The sequence below is a fragment of the Bos mutus genome, chromosome 15 (genome assembly GCF_027580195.1).
Source record: "Bos mutus isolate GX-2022 chromosome 15, NWIPB_WYAK_1.1, whole genome shotgun sequence".
Classification (NCBI taxonomy): Eukaryota; Metazoa; Chordata; class Mammalia; order Artiodactyla; family Bovidae; genus Bos; species Bos mutus.
Window position 1 is genome coordinate 64260268 of NC_091631.1, and position 24967 is coordinate 64285234.

At 44.6% G+C, this 24967-nt stretch overlaps 1 protein-coding gene across 6 annotated transcripts in view; it reads left to right on the plus strand.

The window, feature by feature from the left end:
- Positions 1 to 24967, plus strand: part of AMOTL1 (angiomotin like 1) — a 199678-nt gene that overhangs the window by 122805 nt on the left and 51906 nt on the right. For all 6 annotated transcript variants that reach the window (XM_070384289.1, XM_070384290.1, XM_070384294.1 and 3 more), the window contains 3 exons: positions 10599 to 10890; positions 18174 to 18318; positions 19498 to 19587. In XM_070384289.1, coding sequence (XP_070240390.1) covers positions 10599 to 10890; positions 18174 to 18318; positions 19498 to 19587 — 527 coding nt within the window. The remainder of the gene's footprint in view (positions 1 to 10598; positions 10891 to 18173; positions 18319 to 19497; positions 19588 to 24967) is intronic.

Sequence of the window (24967 nt, forward strand, 5' to 3'; positions counted from 1 at the left end):
TAAAATGCCCTGTTTATTGTGAGGAGCGGCTCTGTGGTGTGGGAATTTGAAAAGGCTGGGGTCAAGTTTAGGTTGCTTTCTCAGGAAATGTAACACAACTCCAGCTGCAGTGCATTAAATGCATGGCTTCTCCAAACAAGAGGATCATCCATATGCATCCTGCCTAGCAATAGTTTGGGTCTTAGTTTACCCAAGAGTCTAGACTCAGCCTGAACACTTAAGAGTCCTGTGTTGCACCACCAAAGGGATCCAGGTGGGAAGGCTGTGGGTTTGGGGAAAGAAGTTTTGAGCCCTTTTAAGTCCTGGCTCTTCCACTTTGTAGCAAATTGCTTAAGTTCTCAGGGCCTCAGCTTCCTTATCTGCAATTTGTTGTAGCTGATGTTTCCTAAAAGTAACTGATTTTCTCTTACACCAATGAAACACTTTCATTATCAAAAATCTAGTAATATAGATAACTCCCACTTCCCCACTCCCTAAAAAATGGTAAAGAAGGGAAACAGAAATTGCCTGCAGTTCCATTATCCAGCCAAAACTACTCTAAAATACTCTGTTCACTGTTGCTTTCACAGTCAGAAAGTATAAGAAAATACTCTAAATTGGAAACCTCTAGGTAAATAAGAGGTATTTTTACTGAGGGAGAAGTCTTAAAATTTGAACCTTGCCATTTGTTCTTTTCACCTCATTTTAACATTATTTTGTCATGTTCACTTCCTCTGATTATTAAAATAACAGTGCTGATTTTTGACTTATCTCTATTTTCTAATTTTTCTATAAGTGAAAGTCACTCAGTAATATCTGACTCTTTGTGACCCCATGGACTGTACAGTCCCTGGAAGTCTCCAGGCCAGAATACTGGAGTGGGTAGCCTTTCCCTTCTCCAGGGGATCTTCCCAACCCAGGTCTCCCACATTGCAGGCAGATTCTTTACCAGCTGAGCCACAAGAGAAGCCCTTGTGGCTAATATATGTTTTTCTATGATGAACATATATATTAATGCAGAAATTTTTGAATAGCTAGCCATATTCATTGTAGAAATTACATAAAGAATAGAAAAATAGGAAGAGAGAAAACAAATCCATGAATTTGTCATCTGGAGACTGTCCTTCTGTCCTTTTGTCTTAGTTCCTTCTAGTCATTTTTCTGTAATGTTTTACTCAAGCAAAGTCCTAATATGTATCATGTCTTGAGAATTTTAAAGAATCTTTGCTTTAAAGCTCAGTAAACATTCATTGAACTGATTGTTAATATTGATAAATGGAAAAAAGTTGTTTTGATTTTAGTTGTCTATTAATAACTTTGCTTTGGGAAATTTGTTTAGCTGCTTGCAGTTTCTCTTTTGAATTACTTGGTCACACATCCTTCATCTGTTTATCCATTGATGTCTCTTTTCCTGTTATGTTTTAGACAACTTTTGGCAATCACACAAGCCATATTAAATGTTAGCATGATGGCCTAATTGTAGATAAACATGTTGTTGTTGTTGTTGTTTAGTCACTAAGTCATGTCCGACTGTTTTGTGACCCATGGACTGTAGCCCACCAGGCTCTTCTGTCCATGGGATTTTCCAGGCAAGAATACTGGAGTGGGCTGCCAGTTCCTTTTCCAGGGGATCTTCCCATCCCAGGGACAGAACCTGGGTCTCCTGTATTGGCAGGCGGACTCTTTACCCCTGAGCCACCTGGGAAGCCCCCAAAACATATAGTATTTTGAATATAGGTTCCTGGTCACCATTGATGCTTGGAGATCTGGGGTTAGTAGAGTGGGGACTACTGGTCTGTTGGCGTGAATTGCTCTGTTGCTCACTGAATTCTGGAATTCTTTCCAAAATGAAGCCTTTTGGTGTACATGTAGTGTGGACCAAAGCAGTGCTGAACAATGAAAATATATTGTTGAGGAGGGAGAGGAGAGGGATAAATTGGAAGATTGGAATTGATGTATAGATGCCACTATGTATAAAATAGATAACTGATAAGGACCTGCTATATAGCACAGGAAACTCTACTCAATACTCTGTAATAACCTATGTGGGCAAAGAATCTAAAAAAGAGTGGAGATACATTTGTATGTATTGTGTGTGCCTGTGTGAATAACTCATTTACTTTGCTGTACAGCAGAAACTAACATGACATTGTAAGTCAGCTATACTCTAATAAGAATTTAAAAATTTAAAATGCTAAATTAAAAAAACTTAGACATTGACATCCTTTAAAAAAGAAATATAATGTGGGACAGATATCTAATTAAAATTTTTCTCACAGCCACATTTTTATAAAGTGAAAAGAAACAGGTGAAATTAATTTAAAAACATGTTTTAGTTAACCCGTTTTAAAAAATTGAATATAGTTAATTTACAGTGTTGTTTGTGTTAGTTTCTGCTATAAAGCAGTGATTCATTTATACATTATACTTCCTACATTAAATTTTTTTTCTGTTATTGAATATTGTTCCCTGTGCTATACTGTAAGACTTTGTTATCTGTTTTATGTATAGTAGTTTGTATCTAATTCCAAACTCCTAATTTATCTACCCCCTCAACCCCTCCCCCCTTGGTAACCATAAGTTTGTTTTCTATGTCTACGAGTTTATTTCTGTTTTGTCAGTCAGGTCATTTGTTTCATTTTTTTAAGATTCCAGATACAGGTGATACCAGATATTTGTGTTTGTCTGACTTCTTTTAGTATGAGACTCTCTAGGTCCATCGTAGAGATTGCTGCAGATGGCATTTCTTTCTTTTAATGGCTGAGTAATATTCAACTGTGTACGCTTATCACATCTTCTTTACCCATTCGTCTGTGGGTGGACACTTAGGTTGCTTTCATGTCTTGGCTCTTGTAAGTAGTGCTGCTGTAAACACTGAAGCGTGTGTGTCTTTTCAAATTGGTTTTTGTGTTTGGTGGATATATGCTCAGGAGCAGGATTGTTGGATCATACGGTAACTGTATTTTTAGTTTTTTTAAGGAACTTCCATACCGTTAGTTAATCCATTTTAAAACGTACATTTGGATGCATGTTTTATTTAACCCATTATATCTAAAGCATTATCATTTCAACAGGTTATCAATATAAAAAACTATTGCTGAGATATTTTACCTTTTTTGTACTGTCTTCAAATTTTGATGTGCCTTTTATACTTCGTGCACATCTCAGCTCAGATGAGACACATTTCAGGTGTTCAGTAGCCACATGTGATTTGTGGCTAGCATTTTGGACAGTACAGGTCTAGAAGAAAGTGAGGATCTGTGTTCAAGAGAGGGTCCCGACATGCATGTGCATCACCTTGACATTATACTCTTGTTCTGCATTGCATTGCAAGAAATCACTTCAGAAATAGAAGCTTCTGTGGTGCTGGCATTTGCTTTGTTTCCAGGTTGAAGCTTTAGTGTTAGGGACTGGGATTCTCCACACAGAGTGTTTTAAGAGGAAGGGACACCCAAGGGTGCATTATCCTTTGCTTTTCTCCTGACACCCATTAGCAGTGTAATAATAATAACAGAGACTAGCAGTTATTAAGTACTTTCCCAAATGACAGACACTATGTGCAGTGCTTTATATACATGGTCTCATTTAATTCTCATAACAACTCTGTGAATTAGATAACTATCGTTGCTGCTGCTGCTACTGCAGCTAAGTCGCTTCAGTCATGTCCGACTCTGTGCGACCCCATAGACAGCAGCCCACTAGGCTCCTCTGTCCCTGGGATTCTCCAGGCAAGAACACTGGAGTGGGTTGCCATTTCCTTCTCCAATGCATGAAAGTGAAAAGTGAAAGTGAAGTTGCTCAGTCATGCCATACTCTTAGCGACCCCATGGACTGCAGTCCACTAGGCTCCTCCATCCATGGGATTTTCCAGGCAAGAGTACTGGAGTGGGTTGCCGTTGCTTTCTCCATCAGACTCTCTGCTGGTCATCAAATTCACCCAGCCTTTTCCCCATATCATTTCTTTCTCCTGAGAAACCCAACAACCCTCACCCATCTCTAGCTGCCCAAATTATACCTATCTTTCAAAATCTATCTTTCCCCAAGATTCTTGTTCCAGTTTGCAATAGTATGAGATAGTATTCCCCTGAAATCTCCGTCGTTATCACCATTTAAAGGTGAAGAAGAAGTTAAAAACTTGTCCATGGTTACATGGCTAGAAAGAAGCAGAGAAAGAGTCCCATATTAAGGAATTCTCCAGTCTTGTGCTAGCATGGGGCGATAGCCCTGGTGTGGTGGGGGTATGTGAGTTCCAACTCCCAGTTCATAGCCCATTGTTTTGCTTTGTAAAGACTGAGATCTCTGGTTTATTAATCCTCTGAGCTTTAGTTTGCATACTTTAAAAACAGAATAATAATACATGTTGTGAGAGCAGGGAATGTCCAAGCTTGTGAGAATGAAGTGACAGTAGAGGTAAAGTGCTATTCATGGCACGTTTAGTACATTACACATTTAGGTGTAATGTAAATACAAATGTTTAAACAAGCTTATTTGTGGGAACTTTGCTGGTAGCTCAGTGGTTAAGACTCTGTGCTTCCAATGCAGGGGTCATGGGTTTGATCCCTGGTTGGGGATCCCACATGCTGTGAGGCACGGCCCCCAAAAAATGTTTTTAAAGACTATGCAAACAAGCTTATTTATGAAGTCTTGTTGTGTGCAGAGAGAAGCAAAGGGACTGTTGAGTAGTAGCTGTCACCAATGATCTTGCTTCCCTAATCCAAATTACATTATCACTTCAGTATTGAGCTGCATTTTGTGTATGAGAAAGGAAGTGACATGGAGCCATGTTATTAAATTGGCAGTGTCATGACTGGAGATTCTAACTATATTATCCAGATCAAATATAAATACCAGAGGTCTCTTCCTCAATAAAACAGTGTTGAAGTTCATAAAGCATATATGACCTCATAACTGGCTGTTGGGCTCTGGGGCCAAATCAACTGACAAAAATGTACTGGGTACCAATTTAGTGTAAGTCATAATTTTCTACCCTCAGAAAACATGCATGATACTAATTAGGAAGAATAATAATGCATGAAAAATTAAATGATATTTAAATAAAAATTCAAGAGAACAAAACCATGACAAAGGCCAGTGGTGGTAGGTTGTCCGGACTGTGAGTCGGGCAGGGCTGTAAATTAGGAAGCAAGAGATGAGTGCAGATTCTGGGGCAGGCTATGTGTCACGGTCCCAAGTCATTAATGATGGAAGATCAGCCCATATATATTCCCTGTATGGCCCTATTTTTTTGAATCATAGGTGCGGCTCTTTGTTTTTTTATTAAAATTTTTTTGATGTGGATCATTTTTAAAGTCATGGTCCAAATCATTGATGATGGAAGATCAGCCCACATATATTCCCTGTATGACCCTATTTTGAATCATAGATGTGGCTCTGTTTTTTTTTATTAAAACTTTTTTGATGTGAATCATTTTTAAAGTCTTTATTGAATTACTTACAGTATTGCTTCTGGTTTATGTTTGATTTTTTTGGTCACGAGGCATGTGGAATCTTAGTTCCCTGACAGGGCTCAAACCCGCACCCTCTGCATTGGAAGGTGAAGTCTTAACCACTGGGCCACCAGGGAAATCCCAGATGTGGCTCTTTAAATATTCCTTGATTCTTGTTTCTAATACCTCACTGTGGACTTGGGGCGAAGAGGCTTTTCAACCCTGCTCAGATATATTTAATAGTCAGTTCGGTGGCAGGTGGGAAAAGATCCCTTTCTTCAGTGTTCCAAGATTTCTCCAATTCCATGAGACAGGAGCAGAACCTGGTGGTGGTCCTGTCTTGGTGTGTGTGAGGATAAAGCGAGGTGATGAGTTGTGCTTCCTGGCAGATGGTATAGACCCTTAATAGTGTTAGTTGAATGCTTGTGTAGAAGAGACATTAACCTATGAAAGACAACAGCATTGAAGGTAAGTAACAGTCCAAGAGAACAACACAGGGGCAGCTTTCTAGCCTTCATGCTTCCCCTGAGGTGGCTTGAACCTACGGAAAGCTCTGATGCTTTAGCTAGGGTGTGAGTCAGGGATGTGGCGGTCACTCAGACTGAGCCACGGGACCTGGCAGCAGAGGTCACAGGGCGCCTGCCTGTCCTCCCTGTGTTCCCCCGCACCGTTCAGGGAACGAGTGAGCTGCAGGCTCTGGAATCCCAAAGCCTGTGCTTGCATCTTCTTTATGTTTCTGCCATTTAAGGAAATGGCAACCCACTCCAGTATTCTTGCCTGGAGAATTCCATGGACAGAGGAGCTTGGCGGGCTCCAGGCCATGGGGTCACAAAGGGTCAGACATGACCGAAGCAACTTAGCACAGACCGTCTTGTGCCTTGTTTTCTCATCTAAATACAGAGACTTGATAGTGATGCCTATTTTATAAGGCAGTTATGAAGCTCAAGGTGAGATGATGCGTGTAGCAGTGTATACTACAGTGGCTAGAGTCAAAAGTGCCCAATAAATGTTAGCCATAACAGAAAAAAAATATTGGACTTTTCATGAAAGCCACACTCAGGGCTAGGCTCTGGGTTGTTGTCGTTCAGTCACTGAGTCATGTCGGACTCTTCACCACAGCATGTCAGACTCCTGTGTCCTCCACTATCTCCTGGACTTTGCTGAAGTTCATATCCATTGAGTCGGTGATGCCATCCAACCATCCCATCCTCTGTTGCCCGCTTCTCTTCTTGCCCTCAATGTTTCCTAGCATCAGGATCTTTTCCAGTGACTCGGTGCTTCACATCAGGTGGTCAAAGTATTGGAGCTTCAGCTTCAGTATCAGTCCTTCCAGTGAATATTCAAGGTTGATTTCCTTTAGGATTGACTGGTTTGATTTCCTTGCAGTCCAAGGGACTCTCGAGAGTCTTCAGCAGCACCACAATTCAAAAGCATCAATTCTTCAGTGCTCAGCCTTCTATGGGATACAGATGATACTAATTATAGTGGTAATAGCTAACATTTGTTCAGTGCTTAATTTGTGCCCAGCTTAATACATATTAACTCCTTAAGTCCTTTAACTTAAGCCAAGTGATGGTATGGTCCCAGGATACTGAAACAAATGATGCGAGTAACAGCTCTCTGCCTTCACATTCTAACAGAGGAAGTAAGTGAAAGTGTTAGTCGCTCAGTTGTGTCTGACTGTTTGCAACCCTATGGACTGTAGCCCACCAGGCTCCTTTGTCCATGGGAATTCTCCAGGCAAGAATACTGGAGTGGGTAGCCATTCCCTTCTCCAGGGGATCTTCCCGACCAAACCCAGGTCTCCCACATTGCAGGGAGATTCTTTACCATCCGAGCCACCAGGGAAACCCCAACAGAGGAAGTAAGCTATAGTCAAATAGATAGTTGTGGCATAGAATTCTGGGCTTACCTTTACTAGCTCAGCTGATAAAGAATCTGCCTGCAATGCATAAGACTCTGGTTCAGTTCCTGGGTCAGGAAGATCCTCTGGAGTAGAGCATGGCAACCCACTCCAGTATTCTTGCCTGGAGAATTCCCATGGACAGGAATCTGGTGGGCTAAGTCCATTGGGTTGCAAAGAGTCAGACACCACTGACCAACTAAGCACAGCACAACATAGAATTCTATATAAAGTAGTTTCTCAATAAATATTAGTTCCCATCTCCTCTTTTTCTTTTTTCTCTGTGTCCCCATTGCGAAGAAGTCTTTATCCTAATGGTGGCCGATCAGTAGCATTATCTTTGGAAGCAGAGGATATCTTGATTCATAGCACTGGTCTGATGGTGTGTGACATTTTCCTGTGCCCCCTCACCATTCTTTCCCCTTCATTTACTGTCATCCAAATCTGCCTTGTACGGACCTTTGAGCCCACCTGCCCCAGTGGCTGAGGAGCGGAGCCAAGGAACAGTGTTTTGCTCTCCTGGCTAGACATCATCCGTTGTAATACCATGCTTCTTGAATGTGTATTCTTGAATGTGTAACCGGGTAATTTTTTGAAGCCAATGTTCTCTATTTATCATAAAAGACTTCCTATTTTGAAAAACCCATTCTTTCCGTCCCTGAACTTGGCAAGAACCTTTTTCCTGCATTGCCACTCAGGTGGCTAGTCACCATCATGGATGACTTAGGCTGGCATTATGAAAACTTCCTTTTTGTTATATAAGGGAACATAGGCCCATCCTTGACTGTGAGTTCCAAATGCCAGAGCCCAATAAATGTCAAAAAGTAGAATGCCCGCCCTGAAGCCCACGCCTGAAGGGTCAGAGGGCAAGTCCTATTGGGGCCCTGATGCTTCATCTGTGCCCACCCCAGCTCCAAGGAGACATACCATGCTTGTTGTTTGCATTGGATGAAGTGGGAAGGGAGAACTTGAAGTTGGGAATGGGTGTCTGCCTTTGGATTGAGGCAGTGTAATTTGTGATATTTTGTCTCTTGTCAAGGTAACCTCTTTGCATGAAAAATACACTGTAGAATTTAGCCAGGCTGCAGGAATGCACTTGCTCACAAAGGACCTGTGGTGTTTTGGTCCACAACTGATAGGAATCCCTGTGATGGGGGTGAACGTTGGGCATTGTGAAAGGCAGCCAAGGGCACTTCACTCTCACTATGGAGTTGGACCTTGTACACACAGACATCCTCATGCGCACGGGACAACACATTCACATACACTTCAGTGTAGAAGGGGCACAAATTCATCAAACTGCAGAAACACTTTATTTCTAATGAGAAGGTCAGATGGTAATCGTAGGTGTGGAAAGGGAGGGAAGGGGGAAGGTTTATACCCCCCCACCCCAAGCACTCCTTTCTGAAATCTGAGGCCCTTAAGCAGTAAAGAACTACCTTAAGCTCCATGGTTCCCTATTTTGACTCTGGGAACTTAGATCCCAGTTATTTTAACATGAAATGGATGGGCTCCTAGATCAAAACCATAAGGAGATCTAGTTGGAAGCTAGCTTGGGAGCCCGGTGGAGCACTCTGATGTTGGTTACCAGAACAGAGCCAGTGGTTAGTCACTCTGGTGGGATCCCTGGGTTTCTTCCAAGGTCATCTTTAGGGGTGTTTGCATCTCCACGTAGGGAGGGCTAAGGTGACACCCTTTCTTCTAGAGTTTGACGTTTAGCTGCAGAAGTCAGCATTCAGAGGCTGCTTAATGCTGTAAGATACACTTGCACAGTGAGAGATATGGAGGCTGACACGGTCCAAAAACACTGCAGCAAATATACTTAAAAGGAAATATAAGGTCAGATGACCTCTGAGGATAAAGGGAGGTAGTTCTGAGAGATTTGGCCTTGGAGGATCAAAAGGAATGGAGGTAATACATGAAACTGTTACAGACTAGAAGGAGCTCAACCCTTTGATATAAAGACCCCAGTGATTTGGGGGTTGCTGATAATTCTTAGCACCCCAGTTCCCAGACTGAGACCTAAAGGTTGAAGGGATAAACAAGAAGACCAGTTTCCCCAAGTCTGCAGAGGAGAGATAGCCATGGTTGCAGAACTAGATGCCAAGACTGTCTTTGCTGTTTATACTATAGAGTTGTTGTTAGGAGCTCTTGGCGTAGGCTGGAAGAAAATACAGTGATTCTTATGAAACCGATTAACAGAATCAGGAGGCGGGGATCCTTCGGAAGGGGAGATTGGAGATGAAAATTCATGGGTTCAGATAAAGAAGCTAGTACCAGAATTTGAACCATCAAGGAACATCTGTGTTTTCTTAACCTGGCTGTTGCTGTTGTTGTTCAGTCACTAGGTCATATCTGTCTCTTTGTGACCCCATGGATGGCAGCTCACTCCCATGTCCTGTGCTGTCTCCTGGAGTTTGCTCTAATTTATGTCCATGGAGTTGGTGATGCTATCTGACCATCTCATCTTCTGTCAGCCCCTTCTCCTTTTGCCTTCAGTCTTTCCCAGGTTTCCTCACTGGGCACCTTTGGTCTATCCTCGCCAACATACATCCCACCCACAGGCATGAAGACAGCTCCTCCTCTGCCCCCTCCACACTCCAAGGGAAGGTCTGGCTTTGGCTCCCAGAGGCCCATGCCCATCCCTCTGGCCTCATCTCGCTGTTCCTGCCGTCTGGGCTCTGTGTCCACTTGCTTTCTTCCACTTGATCTGCTCCTCTTGGTCCCGCTCGCCCCCGATCCCTCTACCTGGAAAACTTCCCCCGCTTCTTCTCCACTCCCTGCCCCCAGCCACTCTTTACTCCATGGCTGTCAACAGACTTCAGCTCAGGCGTCCGCTTCTCAGAGACCATTTCCCTGACCCCTCCGTATGAACTGGCCAGTCAGTGATTCCCTGTCCCTGTCCCTTGGGTTGATTCTTGGAGAGGTGTCATTGCTTTTCAACACCCAGCTTTGCGTGTTCATCATTTGGTGGTGTGCCCATCTCTCTCTCTCTCCAAGAACATAAACTTCATGAGAGCAGGGAAGGACCTTGTCTGTCTGGTCCACCGTTTCCCGATGACCAGAGCAGCGCACATTCAGAGGGAGAGCGCTGAATATCTGTGGGATGGGGGATTGAAGCTGCATCTCTCAGCCCAGCCTGGACCCTGCGTTGATGCTGACCCCTGGCATCACCACAGTGCCTGTGCTGTGGGCGTTCCTCCCACCCCACCCCCACCCCAGCCCCAGCCTGTGGCCCTGGCTCTGACTCCTGGTCTCTTCCCTTGCAGCCGCCCATGCCAGCTTCCTTTCCCGTCCACGGCGCAGCAGCACAGCCCGGTGTCCTCGCAGAACTCCTCGGTCAGCGGGCCGTTGCACTCCGTGCCCCTGCCGCTTGCTCCTCCCATGGCCCTGGGGGCCGCGCCGCCCCCGCCCGCCGCCTCGCCCAGCCAGCAGCTTGGCCCTGACGCGTTCGCCATCGTGGAGCGAGCCCAGCAGATGGTGGAGATCCTGACGGAGGAGAACCGCGTGCTGCACCAGGAGCTTCAGGGTTACTATGACAACGCCGACAAGCTCCACAAGGTAGGGGGCTTCCCCGGAGATGGGCGGGGGAAGGTTCTAGGTATTACACGTAGATGGATCAGATCAGGGGCTAGCGGGACCTAAGGCAGGACTGAGAGGAGCAGATCAAGTGGGAGAAAGCAAGTGGACACAGAGCTCAGACGGCAGGAACAGCACAAGATGAGGCCAGAGGGAAGGTTCTCCAAAAGGCACATAGTTCCTTATGGCTCAAGGGGGTTGATTCACTGACTCACTGGCCAGCGTTTAATTCGACACCTTTTTGTGCCAGGCACCATGTAAGGCTTTAGGAAGACAAAAATAAATATGCCAGGGTGCCTCCCTTGGAGGAGCTTATCGTCCAAAAGTGGGAGAGTCACTCCTTCAAGTTTGATGGAGAAATCAAAAGCTTTCCCGACAAGCAAAAGTTAAGAGAATTCAGTACCACCAAACCAGCTTTATAGCCAGCGCTAAAGGAATTTCTCTAGGCAGGAAACAAGAAAGAGGCCTAACTACAGAAAATAAACCCCAAACAATTAAGAAAACAGTAATAGGATAACACATATCGATAATTGCCTTAAACATAAATGGATTAAATGCACCAACCAAAAGATACAGGCTGGCTGAGCAGATGAAAATCTGTGCATGTATGTACTTCCACTTACCTTATCACTGCCTGACGTCCTCCTGCCAAATGGTAATTAGTTTATATTGTTAGGTTACTCATGTTCCCATTATGGCTTGCAGTTGTAATTATCTTGTATTTTTTGTCTGGCTATTGATTATGAAAACTGATAAACATCTTTTACTATTGTGATTATGCAAAAAAAAAACAGGGGTGGAGGGGAGTCATGCAAGCTAAACCTGCAATAGAATGTCAAGGGGCTACAGGAGAGACAGGAGAGGTGCCCCTGGACAGGGACTCAGCAGCTAAGCAGCATCGCCCCAAACGGACAGTGTGGGAGAGGGGACACCGAGAGGGATACGGGAGCAGCAAGCTGAGAGAGGCAGGTTCTTCCTTTACGTCTAGGATCTCACACAGGAACCTGGTGATTGCTGTGCTGGTTTCATTAGCCGGTCTCTGCAAAAAATGCAGTGATGCCTCAGCACTGAGGGCAGAGTGCGAGTTCCGGCATGCTCTCCTTCTGCTTACTCAGCAGGTGGGGGATGCTGCAGAATTCCAGCCCGTGTCTTTGTCATGAGAATATTAGGACACACGGCAGCCTTCATTCTTAGGGCTTTATGCTGTGAGCCAAAGTCAACAGGGAGACGTCTAGTGAGAGTGAACTGTTACAGGCAGTGATTTCACCATGACCCACACGCCAGCACCTGAAAAGCTGCAGGTAGAAAGGCCCTGCAGGTGAGGGACAAAAGTCATAGGATGGTTTCAGGCAGCAGAGCCACGGGGCTCCGGAGTTTCCTTTCTGGGAACAAAGCGGCATGTGTGGTCGGGGCCATCTCATAAGAGTCTAGGGGCCTGCTCTGTCCTGGGCAGGTGGGGGCTTTTGTAAAGAGAAAGGGTGGGACTGTAAACCCCCCTGAGCAGAGCAGCCTTGCCCTTTGGTTCCTCATGCCAGGGCTTGCTCCTGGCTGGACCACGGTGGTCACTGCGTCCATATGACAGGGCTGCTCAGTGTTGACCTCTCCATAAAGCCTGGCCTTTCTGCGGGTCCGGGTGTCAGAGCCGTCAGCCCCTCTGATTCCCCCGAGGGCTGGCAGCAGTCGGCAGGGTGCCGTGGGTGGGATGATGCAGCCGTTCACAGACGGGACCTGTCCCAGCGCGTTTGTGTGGAGCTTCCGCGGCGAGGGTCTGGAGCTCCCCGAAGTCAAGACCAGGCTTGGCTCCAAGAGGCCTGACCGCCTTTCCTGGAGGCGTCAGACGAGGGGCGGAGACCGGTGGGCTGCCTAAAGATGGCGGCCTCCGCCCTGGGCCGGTCACGTGGTAGCTCGTGTGCGGGTTCCTGGCAGTGCCTGGAAGTCACACTCAGGCCTCGGCTTGCCTCTCTTGCCTCTAAGCTTCTTTCCTGGTCCAGGCTGAAAATTGGGACGGGCCACCTCAGCACTTCCTGGGAAGTTAGTCTTTTTTTTTCCTCTCTCTCTCTCTGAGGGAGCCCAGTGGCAGATGTGTCTAGGAGCCGTGCAGACTCCTGAGGGCTGAGTGTCGTTCTCCCCCTTTTCCATAAATATTTTTGAACAGCTACAGGGAAGATGCAGAAACTGGGAGTTCTTATTATTCTTCATTGACTTTTTAAAAATTCAGACGTATCTTTATTGGCCTGTAACACACATCTCTTTCTTGATGTCGATGACCATTTCTGTTTTGAAAACCAAAATCAGCCTCACAGGGACTCAGTTTCCCTGCATGGCTATGATCCTTAAGTTTTGCGGCCAAAAGCATTTTGGTAACTTCTGGAAAAGGGGAAGAATCGAAGGCTGTACCCCTTCTGAAATCCCAAACTCCTTTAGTCCCTTGAATGTTGTGAATGGTTCTGTAAATATTACGTTTCATTAATCACTAATTAGTTGTGTATCTAATTGAAATTGTCGGTTTGAAAACTCAGATTTTGATGAATAGGAGCCATATTCAGCACTAGTTCCGTAGCTCTCCTCGGCAACTGGGACCAAGAGACACAGAGCGGCCTGAAATCATGACTGGGTGGTTCAAGGCCTGTGTTCCCGAGGTCGCCCTAGTCCAGGCCCCACCGCTCCGTGTGTCTCTGTAACTGTGTCTCTTATTTGAGCCTCAGGTCTGGGGAGAGGCTTGTCCAGTGAGGTGACTGTACTCCTCAGGGATAAAGACCCCCACTTTGGGTGGTGCCACAGCGTAGGATGTGGCCGCCCTGTGTTGGCAGGAATGTCCATTCTGGAATCCTTCTTCACAGCCTTGGGAGCGCTCATGGAGATTCATCTCCAGGGCAAAACCAAAAATAGATAAATTTTTAATTGCAGGGCTTTAGCCTATGTGCGACATGCCAGGAACTCAGCAGGAAACAATGACTGAGCTCAGAGGCTGCCAAAGAACCACCTGGAAATGAAGACCCTGTTTCCAGAGAGGGGCAGGGTGGTGATTATCCCTGTTAGTGTTGGAATGAGGACCACGGACCCCCAGAGAGAGTGGCGGTTTTTCATCACTTCCTTTCGGCCACTCATTTTGCTTCTTTTTCCTCCCAGTTTCCCTGAAGCATAATTCATGCACGGAATTTCCAGCAGGACCAGACTGTGGGTTGCTGAGCAGGTTGGCCTCAGAAGCCATCAGGGTGTAGGTGGATGTTTGAAGAGCCACACATCGATGGTTCCTCTGGGCTTGCTTTAGTAAAGACCCTCTTGTCAGTACAGCAGCAGTGGCTGTGGTTGGGCAGTCTGAGGCGTGGACGGCAGGCCTGTCTTCAACCCTATAAGTCCCTGAGTTGTGCATGTGAAGGTGTCTGGGAACAAGCCAGTCTCTAAACTGGGAAGGGCTGAGACTTGCTCACAGCCCCTCTCTGCCCCTTTGCTTCATGGCAGCAGCCCCTGCTGAAACTGTAAGCTTTCCATTCTTCTTGGAGTTCCGTTTCTGGGCCAGAGATTGCTTCTCAGAGATTCCCGGGTCTCCTGCAGCCTGCCCTAAGAGCTTCCTGACGTCTTTGCTGGAAGGGAGGCTGGGAGCTGTGGAGGCAAACGCTCTTCATATGTTCCTGCTCAGACTTGGGACTGGCCCAGATGGTCTGTATATCAAGACCAACCTGTCCAACTCCTTTCACCTCTGACACACATCGCGTGTGTGTGCTAGGTTGTTTCTGTCGTGTCCAACTCTGGGCGACCTTCTGGACTGTAGCCTCCCAGGCTCCTCTGTCCATCAGATTTTGTAAGCAAGGATACTGGAGTGGGTTGCCATGCCCTTCTCCAGGGGATCTTTCCAACCTAGGGATCGAACCCGTGTCTTTTATGTCTCCTGTATTGACAGACGGATTCTTTATCACTAGCACCACCTAGGAAGTGACATTAAGAGGGCCTTAAGGTATTCTGACCCGAGGCTCTGAAGAAGAGGATGTGGTCCTCCTTCTGAAGGAGTGTGCAGTCAGAAATCACAGAGCTTTAGACTTAAAATTCTTAAAGTGATTCTAGTCCAATTTCCCACTCCTTAGAAACCTCATGTCTCTGAAAAGAGGTCATTCATTTTTTTACTTGAATGCCTCCAGAGTAGAGACGCTACTACTGGGTAGACTTCTGGAAGAGATTGTTAGGAAATTCTCCCTGATGTTGAATCACAATCTCATCTTGCTAACTTCCTACATACAGTTGTAGTTCTGTAAGAGATTTAAAGGTTAATTATGCAGTCGGTACTTTTGTCATGAGGCAGGGCACAAGTCTAGGGTTATGGGGCTGTTTCTGCTCTCAAGGAGTTGACAGTCAAATCAGAGACACAGAATGCAGCTGAATTCCAGTCAGCTGAATATAACATAGGAAAGTATATGAAATCAGGTAGAGGGAAGTTCCTATGGGTGGCCTAGTTGAAGAAGGCTTCACTGGTGCCCCGTCTTACCGGGGATTGTCCCTGCAGCGTTGCCCATCTGTCTGCAAGCAAAGGCCACCTTTCACAGATGAAATTAGCATAGAAGTGGTGGTATGTTTTGGAGCCATCTCTTTTGAAAACAAAATTAAAAGGAAGGAACATAATTTTGCGGTAGGACTATGAGCAGGATTCAGGACAGGCTGTTCTTTCTCCTGCCACATGACCAATAATTCATGATATCTTTGGAAGAGATAGAAAGGCCTCGTTGAAATAAGGGGACTGTGGAGGAACCCACTCTGGTATTAGAGGCCTTTGGGAACATGCATGCCGAAGGGAGCCTTGGTGTTCAGCCCCGCCCCAGCTGGAGGCCAGCGAGCAGGAGGCCCGACGCCCTGCAGCCTCGCCACCCACCTCTTCTCTGATGTGTCTTGGCTCCGTTGCAACCTCTGGGGCAGTGACCACACTCTCTCTCCTTTAGTTTCTGGCTTCCTGGCTGCGGAGGTGTCCCTGTGTCGGTCTCTCTCCTGGGTCCTCCTGTCCCACCTTCTCCTGAAGTGTCAGCGCTCCATCCTCGGCCCTAGGAGCATCTGGTGGCCTCCCTAAGCGGTCTCCGCTTCGTGGCCTCATCTGGCCTCTGCACATAGCAGCACAGCTTTGCCCTCCCGACTTTCAGACCTGTCTGTCCCCGGCTTGCTGGAAATCTTTGCCCTGTTGTTCTGCAGGCACTTCAGGCCTGGTATCTCCAAACCCAGACTGGTTTTCTTTCTTTGGTAAACGTGTTTGCCTTATCATCATTTATCTTGGCTGACTCTTGTTACTCTGTCTTCTAAGCTGTGACTGTGTTTGGTTTCTTTCTCCCTTGCCTGTCCAGACCTGTCACGGAGGCTTACTGAGTCTACTCTTCAGTGTCTTTGGGATCTGTCTTTTTGGTTGTCTGGGTTCACTCTTTGTCATGTGTCACTGAACTGTTTACAGTAGCTTTTACCTGGACTCCTTTCTCCTGCCTCCTGTCTCGGCAGCCCCATCCTTTAGTCTGAACTCTGTAAAACCTCAGGTGAGATTTATGCTGCCCTGCCCTCCCCAAGCTCTCCCACCCCTGTCATTCTCTTTAAAGCCCTGCCTTTGCGCTGCCTTGCTCCTGCCTCTCGCCCCTTGCTGCCATCCTCAAATGACCTGCCCTGTCAGACACACGCATACTCTTTCATGGCTCTGTCTTGGCTCATGCCCTCCCTGTCTTCTGCTTTGAATGCCAAAGCCCTTTAGCCTTTTCTTTTCTGCTTGGCAAGTTCTTGTTCATCCCTCCGGACTCATTTTAAATGGCATTTTCCCTGAAATCTTGTTTTAAAGAAACCCCTTCTTACCCTGCTAAATTAAGGACTTTGTCTGCAGGCTACCATAGCATTAACACCACACCTTTTGTCAGACTGCACTGGAGAGGCGTGTGTGCCTACACACAGGCCAGCCAGGCTGCAAGGCCCACAGGAGCAGACACTGTCTTATTTCTGTTCCCCTGGCACCCAGACACGCAGTGAGTGTGTGATAGGTGTCTGTTAGGGTAGGTATTGGTTTAGCAATAGTTATAGGAGTCTAAGCAGGAACTTTCTGATCTGGGCGTTTGGAGTTCAGGCAATCAGGTTACCTGGCTTATGGTGTACACAGCTCTCCTGTGAAGAGACCAAAATGCAGGGCAGGTCTCTTTGTGCCCAGGGAGAGGTGCTGGTGTTCTCAACCCTGTCACTTTGCCTCTGATTCCAACTTTTAGTAGCCAAGTTTGTGGGCACTCTTTACTTTTTCTGGGCTTCCCTTGTGGCTCAGCTGGTAAAGAACGTGCCTGCAATCTGGGAGACCTGGGTTCAATCCCTAGGTTGGGAAGATTCCCCTGGAGAAGGGAAAGGCTACCCACTCTAGTATTCTGTCCAGTATTCTGGCCTGGAGAATTCCATGGACTACTGTAGAGTGTCCACAGTGTCGGACACGACAGAACAACTTTCATTTTACTTTTTCTCCTGCATGTATGTTGCACAACAATAAAATGGGATTTATTAATATCTACTTTAAAACATGCTATTGTGTTAGACTCCTGTTATAACAGTTTCAGCTACTTGTTATAGATTTATGTATGCCATAGATTAAAGACTTCACCAGTGACAGCCCTGGATTCAGTGAAATCCAAGAGAAAAGGTGGTTTAAATTCATGTCTTTTCAGTTCCCTCACATATAGAGAAACAATCTGGCAGATTGGTTTACACTTAGATACAAATCCATTAGTCCTTTATATAGATAATTTCATAGACAAAGGGGTAACAAAACTAAGCGATGAAGCTTTTCTTCATGTGGATTTTATATTCCTTTGAGGATGAGGGTCTCAGGAAGAGCACTGTACTTGGACTCAGGGAATTTGGGTTCTAGCTGTGATCCTTTCATTTTCTTGTACTTTAATATTTTTCTTAAGTTAACTAGGAAAAATAATAGTTATAAATTACCATACAAAATATAAGAGTATGCGTTATGTTTAAATTCACCCCTTCCTGATAGACATCTGATGGACATTGTACTGAGAGACACCTGATGTACCAGGTGACATCAGATGGTCCCACCAGACTTGTGACTGTCATTCACAGGATCCTAACGTGGCCCTGGGGGACACAGGGTGGGGGTGGGGGGTGAAGTCGACTGCAGGATTTGCTAGCCAAACTTGAGGTGCAGAAAGGCTGCAATGAAGATACAGCCTTCACACTGGGAATGTCCAAGAATCGGTATAACCAAGTCATGGGTGAGAATGTCAGAGGTTCCACTTCCACGCTGTTTCTTTCAGTTTGAGAAAGAACTTCAGAGAATCTCGGAAGCCTACGAGAGCCTGGTCAAGTCTACCACCAAGCGAGAGTCGCTGGACAAAGCGATGAGGAACAAACTCGAAGGCGAGATTCGAAGGCTCCATGACTTCAACAGAGACCTCCGAGGTACATCACTCACGTTTTCCCTGCCCTAAACACCCTCGCCCCATGTAGCTGACAGTCTAACTCCAAGTCCAAGTTGTGTTAGATAACCTTGTAAATCCCAGCATCCTGGGGAAGGGGCACCAAAGAGCAGACGTGTTCTTTTCACCTTATAGGTTGTCCAGTGCAGCATTGAGCCTGAAAAGTGACAACCTCTAAGCATGAGTCCTTGAAAGGGAGGGAATATGTGTGCAGCTCCTTCTTGCTTCAAAAGTACTTAGCATGATTCTTGTTGTGAATGGGAATGTCTGAAAAGACCAGTGTTGCATGCACAACCCTTACCATATCAAGCTGAAGCATTTGATTGCATTCTTTGAAAGCCAACACTTAACACTTGCTCAATATATAGTGTAGAAGACAGAGCTAGACACATGTCCCTCTTAGAGAAAAAACAAACCCATGGTTCTGAGAAGAGTAAACGTATATCAATTTCCTGAAAGCCCGGGTCCCATGTTGCAGGATCTTGACAACCTCCCATATGCAGATTGATTTGACCCATGAACTTGTACTTCACTTTCAGTCAGCCAAGCCATTTTTTTCAGTTCTCTCATGTCAAAAGACTCAGTGTACTTGGAGTCTGTAGCTGGAACCTACATTTTTTTTAATTACTGTAAACCCTTCAGTTTTGGGTATGCTGTATGCTCAATAAAACCTTGTTAGGTTGAATTATTTAATTGAATAAATGAAGACTGATGAAATGGCATGAGCAAACCTAGAACTCACTGAGTAGAGTCTTTATCCGTTAGGTCATCTTGACTTGTTTCCTGCTATTTATTTGTTATTTTTAATTTTTTGTTTCCTAGCTACAGAGAACTGATAGTTAAGTTTAGATGAGGGCTCAGTTTGAGGCCAGGGGAACTCAAGCCCTTTGCGAGGACTTTGCTGGGCTTGCAGGTACCTGCTCTTCATTGCCTGTTGCTGGTGCACCCCTTGGCAGTGGAGAGTATAAAGACACGGCGTGGCCACTGAAGACTTTCCTTTCAGTGTTTTGGAACATCTTGTTCCTCCCCAAGAGTTGTTCAGTTTGGGGCTCCTTCCCAGGCAGCTCTCCCTACCAGCTCTCAGCACCTGGGTCGTTTGTCAGTTGCAGGATGACTTAGATTCACATGCATGTCTTTGTAACCATCTCCTCTCTATGTCCAGATCGACTGGAGACAGCCAACAGACAGCTGTCCAGCAGGGAGTATGACGGACATGAAGACAGGGCGGCCGAGGGGCTTTACGCTTCCCAGAGTGAGTCTCCTTGCTTATCTTTCCCAACTGTGTGGTTTTAAAAGCTCAGGGCCTAAGGGGAGAAGCCTGTTCATTTTAAGTAAGATTTGTGTTGCTTGCTTTTCATTTGTTAACTCGGCATATAAGCTCTTGGGCCTAAGATGAAGCCCTCTTGGGTCTGCCCAAGACAAAGCCGAGGTTGTAATATTTCAGTAGTGTTTATTCTGACCTCCTGACCTTCAGTTTCTGTTTCTCTACAATACCCTCCGAGGAATAACACTCTTGCAGTATTCCCTGGCCCTCACCACCTGAAGTAAGGCATAGTTCTTTATCTCCATGGAAAAGGAAGGAGGTCTGTGGTGGGATTCGCTCTTTTGTCGTGTTTTGTGTGCACGTAGGTTGAGCATTTCTGAACTGGCCGCCCCTGGCAGCGTGAAGCAATGGAGATGTTCCCAGCAAGGGTCTTCATTGCTGATGCTCGATGCTGAACCCAGCGAGCCCATTTCAGCCAGAAATAAAATGGCTTCCTCTGCCTCTAGATTTATTGGGAAATATTCTATTAATTTCACCAGAGGCAAATAATAGAAGCAAATGGATTTTGAAAAACCATCAATTAGGGTTTGAATTTCTGCAAATTCATTGTCTAAATCAGAAACATAAAAAATCCAGCTGTCTTTTTTGGGAAACTGTATAGAAAATTGAATTCATTTCTCTGTCATAATTCTCAGCAACATTGTGAGTTAAGTGCTCACAGCTAAAGGCAGTTCTAACAGCAAAAAATGTTGTTCAAACCCTGGCCATCCACTGTATAGTGATAGTATATTCTGGTGCTTGGATCCCTTATTATAGGTCTACATTTTCAAAGCTGAGAAATACTTGGTTACATTTTCTAATTCCCAATACTGTCCATTGGGGTTAATGTTTCTTCTTTGTTTTTCCCAAATTTACTCACGATTGCGCTCCAGTTTTTCCAAGATTTTCTCATGATCAGACTCCAGCTTGAGTCTCAACTTCATTTTTAAAACTCTGTTTGGCAAATAGACACTCATACAGTCTTGAACTTTTGCGTCAGATTCCTTTGCATTAGGTGAATTGGCCTGTGCTCCAGACTTGTATACAAAGCTATATATATATATAAGCATCTTGAGTTATTCACTTTCCTAACAGAAGTTATTTCTACTCATAGATGCAGTGGATTTACCATTTCATCTGAGCATTCATTTGACAAATGAGTCATCTGTACTATTAGCATTTCAGATTTTGACACCTTAATTTTTAAAAATTAATTTATATTTTAATTGGAGGGTAATTTCTTTACAGTACTGTGATGGTTTTTGCCATACATCAGCATAAATCGGCTCAGGTATACATGTGTCCTCCCATCCTGAACCTCCCACCCACGTGCCTCCTCACCCTATTCCTCTGGGTTTGACACCTTAATTTTGGATGATCATATTACTAGGTAGAGTAAGTATCCTTGTGGCCATTATGTCAGTAATGTCACTCTGCTGATACTCTGCCTTCTTGTCAGGAGATATTATTTTGTCACGTAGTTCAGATCAAAATGGAAAAGTCAATGCGTTTCATCAGGTGAGCATTTGCTGCAGCCTCCCAGCTCAGGCTGTGCTGATGCACTAATAGATTTTGGTGTTGTGTGAGTTCAGAAATGTTCCCGACAACTTTAACCTTCTGGCTGAAAGCTAAAGCATCAATAATGCAGGCAAAGGGGCCCTTCCAGCTTTACAAGGAATGAGTTGTTCCATGCAAATATGTTCTGCTGTTCCAAAGGTATAAACAAGAGAGTCCAGGGGCATTTTTCAACTGCTGAAGAGTGCCTCAGTGTTGACGTGTGATGTAATTGCATCTCGGCAGGGCCTTTGAAGCAGGATTGCTAACACTGATAGCTAACCAATGTTTCATTACCTAGTCTTTGCAGGACACTTTGTGCCTGCCTGCCAGCTTTATAATCATTTGCATTAGCTTTTCCTCTCCTGGAGTGGCCAAGAGATGGACTTGAGATGTTATTTCAAATTTACAAATAGTTTTTTTTTTCTTAGTGAGTTGGAAGAACTCTTTGTATGAAGAAAATTAGCATATTTCCTGCCATATATAGTGCAGATATTTTTTCCCCAGTTGTTTTTGTATCTTTGAATATAGTGTCCTTTATCTTATAGATTTTCCAAGTGACTATATTTGTGCCTTCTAGGTTTTAGGTCATGCTTAGAAATGCTTTTTCCACTCCAAAATTATAAACATATTCACCTGTGTTTTCTTCACGTATGTTTATGATTTCATTGTTTCTAAGGCTTATGTTTTAGAAGCTAGTTAAGGAGGCACAAAAGAAGGGAAATTCATGAAGAACTAATCTGGAGACAAGGAGACTGATTAACAGATAATTTAGTATCTGGACAAAAGAAGTAGAGGTCCTGAACTAAGAAGTAGTAGTCGAGGGTAGGAGACAGATCAACAGTTGATAAATTAGAGGACTTGATGACCAACTGAATAATGACATAGAGTGAAATGAGTGTGACTAGAGCCACTGGATGTATGGTCATCCTTTACCAATAAAAAGCAGGAGGAGGAGGAGGAGACGTGGGGATTCGGTAACAAGTGAAGGTTTGAGCCTTGAGCGTGTTGAGTCATCTCCTGCTGCGGCCCGTAGCTAAGTGAGCAGTTGTAATGACAAAGGTGCAGACGTACCCTGGAGGCTGGTGATGGGCGGTGCTCTCTGTCAGGCTTTCCTTTTAGCACGTGGGCACAGAACGGCAGGCACAAAACACTATCTCTTCAGTTATTAATGTGTTCCATTATCTGTATAGTCTTTAGAAAGTCTATTATAAGAATACTTTTCAATGCCTAAGAATCATAATCATAAACACTGAGTGTACACTCAAGAGGAGCCATGTTTTTCAGATGAGCCTTTGAGATTCTAATGCTTGGCTAAGAGAAAGCTAAGACTGACTGCATAGCAAACAGTAGTGACGTCTCTGGATCTACCTACCAGTAGCTAAGGCTAAGTTGGGAAGGCCCTGACAACCGCCTTGGCCAATGGAAAAGTTAGAGGGAAAGGGGAAAATAGAGAATAACATGTATGATGTTTTTGCTCCATGTTCCAGCGGAAGCTTGGAGTCCAGGTCCCAAAACACTCAAGGCATTCTTGCAATATGAGCGGTTGGGAGGATTTCTGTAAAGTCTCAATTAGTGGAAGGGGATGTCCTTCCTGGCCTGATTTCCAAGTTTCCCTGCTGCCCAGAGTAGTTTGCCTTTAAAGACAGAACTCTGCTCTTCGTTGGAGCCTGATAAAGGCCTGGGTGGTCTGCCTGGGTCATTACACATAGCTCTACAAGTTGAAATAAGCATTCAACAGAGTGATAATTATGCTCCTTTTAGACATGAGATTGTCTGAATTAAAAATCTCTCTGAATGAAGTGCTCAGGAGTTTTAAGACTCAGGGGAGTGTTTTTCCTCTGTCACCTCATGATGTTGCATTGTTCATTTTGGAAGAATTCAAAAATTTGTATGTGTGTTTTCTGATTTTGTGTGTGTGCTTAGTCTCTCAGTCATGTCCAACTCTTTGGGAGCCCATGGTCTGTAGCGATTTCCCAGGCAAAAATCCTTGAGTGGTTGGTCATTTCCTTCTTCAGGGGATCTTCCCGACCCAGGGATCGAACCTGAGTCTCCTGTATTGGCAGGCAGATTCTTTACAATGGAGCCACCTGGAAAGCCTTTTCTGGTTTTACTTGTTTTTCCAAATATGTTTGCAGCCAAATTACTCCTTAAAAACAGGGCATCTAACCAATTTCTTTTTTGATCTGGCCGAGTGAAACTGGGTACTTTAGCTTTTTTAACTTACTGAGATTCCTGGTTTCCCCATTTACTCATCTGTCTCACACACACACACACACACACACACACACACACACACACGGAGAAACGTAGACAACCGTCCACAAAACGAAGTTCTCCAGGAATGTCTGTCATCATTCTTAGCTCTGTCTTGTCAATAAGTGAAATGTTTTATCTGTTTCTTTCTGAAAATTAGTAACTCTGCAGAATTTCTATCACTATTATGTCTGGAGTGGTTTCCATTTCCTCCTCCAGGGGATCTTCCTGACCCAGGGATTAAACCTCCATTTCCTGTGTCTCTTACATTGCAGGTGTATTCTTTACTGCTTGAGCCATCAGGGAAGCCCATACTAGTAGCCAGAAAGTCAAAAACAAAATATTAGATATGGGGAAACTAGACTGGCAAAGATCTTATATTCTTGAGTGGAGGGGGAGCTGATGAGCTTTGGCAGCTTGTATTATTCCAGGATAAAACCCATGTGTGTTACAGGATGGCCAGAAACTTCTCTCCCCATTCACTCCGTGGGATTCTTTAGGCCTCATGGGTTCAGCATATTTGGTTAAACTGAAGTCTATGTATATTAAATTCTATCTGTTAAATGTCCCTCTCTAAGAAAAAAAAATATTTTGGGGACATTCATTTATTTGTTTAATAAGTTATGGGTATAAATAAGAGTAATTCATAGGATTTGATTTCCTTTATAATCCCCATGGGTTTAAAAATGAACCCCCCCCAAAAAAAGTGTGGAACCACTGTTTTAAAAATAACAATAATTTGCCGTTTTCAATTTATCTTACAATCATCATCTTAAGTCTTACTTTAGATACTTTGATTTTCTGTCTCTTTTAGAACATAAAAGAGGCAAAAATAATTTCCTACAAGAAAATCCTTCTTTCTGTATTTCCTCTAAGGGCTTATGTGAAACACAAAGCAGAAATTACAATGACAGAAATATTAATTCTGTTGACCCACATAGAGCATAAGGAGTGTATTCTGAATCCTCATTGTGTTTCATTACATCCTGCTGTGGGTTTCTGTCGGGCTTCGTTAGGAAGGAGAGGCTCGACATTGTCACACGTGGATGCACTGGGCTCCCTCCTCCTCTGTGGGCCTGATGGTGCTTGCAGCTGCCACCTGGGCGCGAAGCCCGTACCGCAGCACTTATTTTGCCTATGTTCTCTGTGGGCACCGTTTCTTAGTGTGAATCTCCTGCACTAGATGGGAGAATTACAGGCATTCTTTGTCAACATCCAGCCCCAGCCTTCATTAAAACCCCTTGGATCTTTATGTACCTGGCGCTCAATAAATGTTTATTGAGGAAATGAGTAAAAGTGGGAGATCTTGTAAGAACAGGCTTGAAATTTTCATCATGGCACATCAGTATCAAAATGTTCTTTTTAGCTCAAAATCTCCCACCCATGCTAGGAGCTACCTCTGGTTCTGCTCAGTTATTTCAAGATATTACATGAAATTATTAATGACAATAGAATAGAAGCAACTTAAAAATGCTTGATTTTTTTTTTTCTTTTTTGCCTTTCACCTTCCCCTTCCCCT